Raw genomic sequence first — 7,720 nt, forward strand, 5'->3', positions numbered from 1 at the left:
TTACATTGTTATAACTTGAATTTTTTAATAAAATTTATATGTTCTTGGGTGTGTATGAGTATATCTATGCTACAGCAGAATGAAGAACTTAAATATTTATAACACGGCTGAGCTTCTGTATGCGATTGAGCAGCAGATCGCCCTGCTTAATGGTCGCCTGATACTGCCAGTTCTTGTTGTCCGGCCGATTCGTCTCCACAATCCCGCCCACGCGATCCACCTTGGCATGCAAGCGTCCAGCGGCAATAAAACGTGCCAACTCCTGATCGATGTAGTCAACGGTAACGCCAAACGAGTCGGCCATATACTGGAGCGTGAGCGAGCGATACGACTCCAGCAGTTGCGTATAGCCCAGAATGCGCATCTCGCGCACATAATAGCGATAATGCGGATGCACCAGATAATCTGCACGCAGCTGCTTCTCCACTTGCGCCAGATACACGTAGAACTGCTCGTACTGACAGTTGAAGAGCGAGAACAGGAACTGCTTGACATCGGGCAGGCCATGCAGCACTTCTTGAATCTCGGACCCCTTGACCACTTTTTCGCGGAGCTCATTGCGGGGCAGGGCAATCATGGCCACGTACACGGTGTAGCGGACGAAGGTTGGATAGTCCATGAGCTCGTAGGATGTAAAGGTACTGACGGTGTCCAGGAAGAAGGTGGCTGCCGCCTTGAAGTCGCGAATGGCAACCGAATAGATGCCTTGGTATACCTTGAGACGGTTGCGACGATCCCAGTCGCCGCCCTCCTCGATCAGATACTTGGCCTTGTCGATGTTGCGTGTAATCAAATCATGATCCAAATAGAACAGGCCCAGACGAATTAAATGGAAGACAATGTCCAGGCGGTGGCCTAACGACACGGTCTTTTCATACGTCTTGCGAAAGGCCGTCTCGGCAGCTGCCTTGTCGCCAATACGGCACAAGTACTCCGATTTCTTAAGGTTTGCCTCGCGCACCTCCATCTCGCCGAGATTTTTATCGGCATCCTCAATGGCAGCGTCCAACTGTTCAATTGCAATGCGATTCTGTTCGCGCATACGTGCCAGCAAATCCTTGTCCACATTCCAGTTTAGCTCAGTGCAGATGTGCTCGTACCATGGAGCCATATTATCTGCGCGTATTGCATCCAGCAGCTTGGTCTTTAGTGCTGCATCTTGTTTGTGCTCCGCAAGCGTCAGAAGGAACTTTGTCTGAGCCAGCTCCAGGTTGGGGTTCTTCTCCAGACCCTGTTCCTCGAGGTTTTCGGCAGGCATGTTTTTGTTTTAACTTTACGTCTCGATTAAATCAAACAGGGAAATTATTTCCGAGTGAAGATGAAATTTGTTTTCGTCAAAGCCGCAGAGTCATGTACAAGTTAAAGTTGGCTGCGATGATTTGTTGACAGTGTTGAAAAACTGAGCAATTTGTTATCGATGGTAGCGATGTAAAGTTGCTTATCGAAAAAAGGGGAGTGCGAGAGCAATTGATTTTTTAGTGGAAAAGTGATAAGAGGCCCCAAATTTGTGGAAAATTATTGGTTTTCCGCCAAGTGCTAATCGTGAAGAGTACGAATATTCGCAAGGCTTGCTTCCGCAACTAGAGAGCGCAAAGATGATTGGTGGCTTGTTTGTTTACAACCACAAGGGCGAGGTATTAATCTCTCGAGTTTATCGCGATGACATCGGACGCAACGCCGTGGACGCTTTCCGAGTCAACGTCATCCATGCCAGGCAGCAGGTGCGCTCGCCGGTGACCAACATTGCCAGAACTAGCTTTTTCCACATCAAGGTACGTGCCACGTCAACCGGATGTCCGCCCAGCCTCTAATCTATGCTCCCTTCCCCTCTCCTCCGCCTCTTTTAGCGTGCCAACATTTGGCTGGCTGCGGTCACCAAGCAAAATGTGAATGCTGCGATGGTATTTGAGTTCTTGCTCAAGATCATTGAGGTGATGCAGTCTTACTTTGGTAAGATCTCCGAGGAGAACATCAAGAATAACTTTGTGCTCATCTATGAGCTGCTGGACGAGATCTTGGATTTCGGTTATCCGCAGAATACCGACTCGGGTACACTAAAGACGTTCATTACGCAGCAGGGCATCAAGTCGGCCACCAAGGAGGAGCAAATGCAAATAACTTCACAGGTTACCGGCCAGATTGGCTGGCGACGCGAGGGCATCAAATATCGACGCAACGAACTGTTCCTTGATGTGCTCGAGTATGTTAATCTGTTGATGAGCCCCCAGGGTCAGGTGCTATCGGCTCACGTTGCCGGCAAAGTAGTCATGAAGTCGTATTTGTCAGGTGAGCCCCGATCTACTTCTTCGATCATTATCATAATTAATTGAATTCGATTTTTAGGAATGCCTGAATGCAAGTTTGGAATCAACGATAAAATCGTCATGGAATCTAAGGGCAGGGGCCTCTCGGGCAATTCCGAGGCGGAGACATCGCGCTCCGGCAAGCCGGTGGTCGTAATTGACGATTGCCAGTTCCATCAATGCGTCAAGCTGAGCAAATTTGAAACGGAGCATTCGATTAGCTTCATACCGCCGGACGGTGAATTCGAGCTGATGCGCTACCGTACAACAAAGGACATATCGCTGCCGTTCCGTGTGATACCCCTGGTGCGCGAGGTGGGCCGCACCAAGATGGAGGCCAAGGTCGTGCTGAAGTCAAACTTTAAGCCCTCGCTGCTTGGCCAGAAGATCGAGGTGAAGATACCCACACCGCTCAACACATCGGGCGTGCAGTTGATTTGCCTGAAAGGCAAGGCCAAGTACAAGGCCTCCGAGAATGCGATTGTGTGGAAAATCAAACGGATGGCGGGCATGAAGGAAACCCAACTTTCAGCCGAAATTGAACTGCTCGAAACGGACACCAAAAAGAAGTGGACACGCCCGCCCATATCCATGAACTTCGAGGTGCCATTTGCACCGTCCGGCTTCAAGGTGCGCTATCTGAAAGTGTTCGAGCCCAAGCTCAACTATTCCGATCACGATGTGGTCAAATGGGTGCGTTACATCGGACGCAGCGGTCTCTACGAGACACGCTGTTAAAGCCCAGCTCCAGGCCTACCGGAAGCAATCGAGCAAGTGTATCACAAGGACAACAAAAGAAAGAGAATTGAAAGCTTTTGCCAATATTCAATGTTATTGGAATTTCTCTCAATCGAATTGAACAAATGCTGTCGCATATTCCAAATTTAGTTCTTCAGCAACGGGCCTTAAATGCATATATTTATTATAGTTGGCCCATCTTCTAACCTACCTATATATGCATATATAGGCACATATTAAACATACCATTATATTATATTATTATTTACAATATTATATTATGTAATTTTATTAGACTACGCGCGTCTTAAATCTCACTTTTTACACCTAATTATGATTTATGTATTATTATATTAAATGTTTGCCCCCATGGATGTATTTGATAGACCAAAACTCTGTCAAAGCGCGCTAATAATATTGATATTCAAAGTGTTAATCGAATTGTTTAATAAATAAATAGCAAGATATGCATATACTCAAATAAATGAGCAAGCATTTTATATAAAATATAGTTGATAGTTGAGATGTGTGTCAACTGGTTTTATATATATACATTTATATATCAATGGCCCAGCTAAAGTTAATTAGGAATCAAATGATAAATGCACACAGTTAAAAATCCAATAAATTTGGACAGGTCTGTCTATACATATATATAAAGATATCTTTAAAAGACCTATAAAATATTAGACTGTGGCCGTGTGCATGGGCTACTATCTGGAAAAACTTGCGCAGATCAAAGTTCATTTTTGATTTATAAAGACGACGATAGTTGTCACCAGGCCTGACAATTTTGTTTGGATATTAATTAATTGGAATTATATTATATGCATACATATGAATGTATTTGTGTGCTGAGTAGGAGGAGGAGGAGGAGCTGTCCACCTTTTGCCTTATCATTTGTCTGAATCACCGTATCGAATTACGAAATTACCACGGCGATAACGAAAATCGATATCGCCCGGCTGAGATTTTATTTTACACGTCGCCTGGTCAGTCAAAGACGAAAAAATGAATGCTATTGTGCCCGATGTGCTCGATGAGGCGCCGCCCAAGGACAAGCTGAAGGTCAGCTATGCGGGTGAGGTGGCTGTCCAGGAGGGCAACGAGCTGACGCCCACCCAGGTAAAGGACGAGCCGCTTGTGACCTGGGAGGCCGCGGAAGGCGATGAGGCAACTCTCCATACGCTACTGATGGTGGATCCCGATGCGCCCAGTCGCGCAGAGCCCAAGTTCCGTGAGATCTTACACTGGGCCGTGGTCAATATACCGGGCAACCAATTGGGTGCGGGCCAAACTTTGGCGGAGTACGTCGGCTCGGGCCCGCCCAAGGGCACCGGACTGCATCGCTATATATTCCTGCTGTACCGCCAAGGCGAAAGGATTGATGAGTCGCTGCACATAGACAGACGGTGGGTAAGAGATTGCTCCTGCTCCGGGTTTTACTGATATCCTGTTGCCCATTGCAGCACTCGAGCGGGTCGCCTCAACTTCAGTACCCGCCAGTTTGCGGCCAAGCATGGATTGGGCCAGCCCATTGCCGGCAATTTCTATGAGGCGCAATACGATGACTATGTGCCCATACGGAACAAGGAGATTACCGGCTAGCTTGGACTCCAAAATTTATGCAATATGCTGTAGTCATTTTTCTGGCCAATAAAGTCCACCGGGCCCCTATCAGCTGGGTGTCTTTATCTTTATCTTTGTCTTTATCTTTATCTTTATCTAGCCAAAAGTGCACAAAACTGATTACAGCCAACTATGACTTGGCAGCGGAAGCGCCGGCCAGCCGTCCCGGATCGATAAATAGCGCACGGCGCGACATCGAAGGCAGAGTCACTGCCTCAACGCCAGACAGAGAGTATCACAGAGCACCATGGACACCAGCGGCATTATTCCCGACATTGTTGATGAGAAGCCCAAGGCGCGGGCAACGGTTACCTATCCGTCCGGCGCACAGGTGGATCTGGGCAAGGAGCTGACGCCCACACAGGTGAAGGATGAGCCCACCGTTAGCTGGGATGCCGAGGCTGGCGCTTTGTACACTCTGCTCATGGTCGATCCCGATGCGCCCAGCCGCACCGATCCCAAGATGCGTGAAGTGCTCCACTGGGCCGTCATCAACATTCCCGGCAACAAGGTCGCCGACGGCCAGGTTCTGGCCGAGTATGTGGGCGCCGGCCCGGCCGAGGGCAGCGGCCTGCATCGCTACGTCTTCTTCGTGTTCAAGCAGGGCGACAAGATCACCAGCGACAAGTTCATCAACAAGACGTGGGTGCTCCTCAAATATATACCAATTCCTTAAGTAATCCCATTTCTTTTTCCCCATTTAGCACCCTGGAGGGTCGTCTCAACGTGAAGATCCGCGACTACGTGGCCAAATACAGCTTTGGCACACCCGTTGCCGGCAACTTCTTCCAGGCGCAGTACGACGACTATGTGCCCACCATTCGCGCCCACATCAAATAAACACTCTGTTCCAAAACATAAAGCAATAAATTTTCCATAAGCAAATCCCTTCGTGCTTTATTTTCCTTCGAAGAAGTCGGCCACGAGCTGGTTGAACTCCGCAGAGTAGCGCAGGTGGATGTTATGCTTGCCGTCGGGAAACTCGTGGTAGCGTGCCAGTGGCAACCGCTGCTTTAGCCAGGGCACGTGCTCAGCCGCAATCATTGGATCCTTTTTGCCGTGCAGTATAAAAGTCGGCGCCTTCACTTGGCCCACTTCCGTGCGGCAGAAGTCGCCATCGCGCTGCGCATAGAAAGCGCAGGCGGCGTCCACCCACTCTGCCCACAACTGGGCAAAGCGCTCGGCGCCATACACCCGCTCCATGGGTTCACGCATGCGTGGTGACCACTTGGCCACGTCCCGGATCGCTTTTAGCGCCTTCACCTCATCCGCATTCAAATAGGCGCCGGCACCCCAAATGGCCAGCTTTTCCACCGCATCTGCATGACGTCCGGCGAGTATTAGGGCTGTGATGCCGCCATCGCTCCAGCCCAGCACCGAGAACCGGGGTCTGTTCAGGGCACGCATCAGATTAACGGCTGCCTCCGCATCCTCGCGGAAGAATTCCAGCCCAAACTTGCGCTGCGGCGGCACCGATTTGCCATAGCCCGGCGGATCCCAGGCGATTATCGTATGATCCGGCAGCAGCTTGGGCAGCTGCTCTATTTGTGGCTTGAAGTCCGTCCAGGCGGAACCCAGAGCTCCGGGCATCAGCAGCAAACTGCGTGATCCGCTGCCGGATTCGACAATGTGCAGGTCGCCAGCATCTTTTACCCGCACCTTGCGCTCCGTGTGGGCACGTCTAGCCACAAGTCCGGGCAAAATACGACCTGCTGCCAGACGGCCCAGTTGAGTGGCTGAGAGCATTACGTAAGGAGCTGGTATTAACAAAAGAAACTTTAGTCAAATTGTCCGTTTCGAGTGCACTTTAAATTAGCGCGATTTCATTCTTGTTTGTGTAAATACACACATACACAGGTGCACACACAGGTGCGCATACAGGTGCCTTGTAAAGTGCTCGATAAGCGCTCTGATAAATCGCACAGCTGTAAACTCTGGCGCGGGCAGCGGAGATTTCCGTCCGGCAAGCTTTTCTGCGTTTTGTTTGTTATTATCCGCTCCTGCTGCGTAGAGCTTTACAGCACTGGTTCGATAACTAAGTATTTAGTTGAACTGTTATTAACACTGATCACTAATTGTATTCAAAAATTGTACACAGGGCTGTTATTAATGTGCAATGACGCGTCTAACTTCTTGTCTCCCTTCCATTTGTAAAAATTACTTTATTTTTATACATAATCATAAAAGTTGACCCATAATTCGGACAAGGCCTTGCGTATCTTGGCATTTTCGTGACTATCAAATCGATAGAGTTTGTCTAAAGCTCCATGGCCAAAACTTTTTTACTTAATTCAAATCCCCAAAAAGTGTATGGCAATAATTCACAATTTGTATGTCGCACGAAAGCATGCATTCATTTCAAAATTTCACCCTGAATTGAAATTAATATAAGACCCAAGTGTCTACCATACATTCTAAATAAAATTGGCATAATTTTATCCATTTATAGCAAGTTGTTAAAGGCGCCGCACTCAGCTGACACCGCTAGCCCGAATCACCCTGTCTGCACTCGCTGTAAAGCTTCTTGCTATGAAACACTCAGTCGCTGCAGCACATTGCAGCAGTGTGTCTTAGCGTCCGTAAGGACTACGCGGTATTGCGGATATAATTCGTGTCGAAATGGGAAATTATTATAATAAAATTTAAAATGCATTCTGTATTCTGGTTAGTGCGTGATTTCAATGCTGAAGAATATGTTCATATGTACATCAAATATAATCGTGTCCGCCTTCCGAGATGCGTGCAAAATTGCATATTATACGCGCTTCACCCAAGAGTTCCCGTTGCAGAAACCCATGTGGTCAAGCAACCCACAAATAGCCCACACATTAGCTCACATACACACACACACACGCAGCAGCAGCAAATGCAAATCGAATTTGACGCTGAGCTGTCGAAGTTGTGAAGTGTGTAATAAATGTCAAGGCATTTACACGGGTCGTCCTAGACGTCCCTGTATAAGTGTATGTACATATATTCTGTCCCTTCTAATACGCTTCGAGTGGTGCAGGTTATGAACCTGCGTGTTCTGCGCTCATTACGCATGTGTG

The 7,720-nt window shown here is 48.2% G+C and overlaps 5 protein-coding genes across 6 annotated transcripts; 3 read left to right on the forward strand and 2 right to left on the reverse strand.

Moving 5' to 3' along the window:
* Positions 1-5: 5 nt before the first annotated feature.
* LOC115761198 (26S proteasome non-ATPase regulatory subunit 6) lies at positions 6-1,357 on the reverse strand. Its single transcript, XM_030702876.1, has one exon. It carries the CDS (start codon positions 1,256-1,258, stop codon positions 89-91), a length of 1,170 nt encoding a protein of 389 aa, XP_030558736.1. The 5' UTR covers positions 1,259-1,357; the 3' UTR covers positions 6-88.
* A 238-nt stretch (positions 1,358-1,595) lies between these two features.
* On the forward strand, positions 1,596-3,519 carry LOC115761197 (AP-2 complex subunit mu). The gene is made up of 3 exons (XM_030702875.1): positions 1,596-1,772; positions 1,848-2,286; positions 2,344-3,519. The coding sequence occupies exons 1-3, from the start codon at positions 1,596-1,598 to the stop codon at positions 3,039-3,041; spliced, it is 1,314 nt and encodes a 437-aa protein (XP_030558735.1). The 3' UTR covers positions 3,042-3,519.
* Positions 3,520-3,835: 316 nt separating this feature from the next.
* LOC115761185 (protein D3) lies at positions 3,836-4,741 on the forward strand. Its single transcript, XM_030702848.1, has 2 exons — positions 3,836-4,453; positions 4,511-4,741. Exons 1-2 carry the CDS (start codon positions 4,053-4,055, stop codon positions 4,647-4,649), a joined length of 540 nt encoding a protein of 179 aa, XP_030558708.1. The 5' UTR covers positions 3,836-4,052; the 3' UTR covers positions 4,650-4,741.
* Positions 4,742-4,876: 135 nt separating this feature from the next.
* On the forward strand, positions 4,877-5,555 carry LOC115761192 (protein D3). Its single transcript, XM_030702864.1, has 2 exons — positions 4,877-5,312; positions 5,375-5,555. Exons 1-2 carry the CDS (start codon positions 4,918-4,920, stop codon positions 5,508-5,510), a joined length of 531 nt encoding a protein of 176 aa, XP_030558724.1. The 5' UTR covers positions 4,877-4,917; the 3' UTR covers positions 5,511-5,555.
* Positions 5,540-6,688, reverse strand: LOC115761191 (valacyclovir hydrolase). Of its 2 annotated transcripts, none has more exons than XM_030702863.1 (2): positions 6,524-6,688; positions 5,540-6,427 (listed from the first exon to the last, which is right to left on the reverse strand). In XM_030702863.1, exon 2 carries the CDS (start codon positions 6,414-6,416, stop codon positions 5,568-5,570), a length of 849 nt encoding a protein of 282 aa, XP_030558723.1. In that variant the 5' UTR covers positions 6,417-6,427; positions 6,524-6,688; the 3' UTR covers positions 5,540-5,567. The 2 variants fall into 2 exon arrangements, with proteins under 2 accessions (XP_030558723.1, XP_030558722.1); XM_030702862.1 differs by having other exon boundaries at positions 5,541-6,427; positions 6,520-6,671.
* Positions 6,689-7,720: the final 1,032 nt, after the last annotated feature.

The sequence above is a fragment of the Drosophila novamexicana genome, unplaced genomic scaffold, assembly GCF_003285875.2.
Source record: "Drosophila novamexicana strain 15010-1031.04,08,12 unplaced genomic scaffold, DnovRS2.1 tig00000463-arrow-arrow-pilon, whole genome shotgun sequence".
Lineage (NCBI taxonomy): Eukaryota > Metazoa > Arthropoda > Insecta > Diptera > Drosophilidae > Drosophila > Drosophila novamexicana.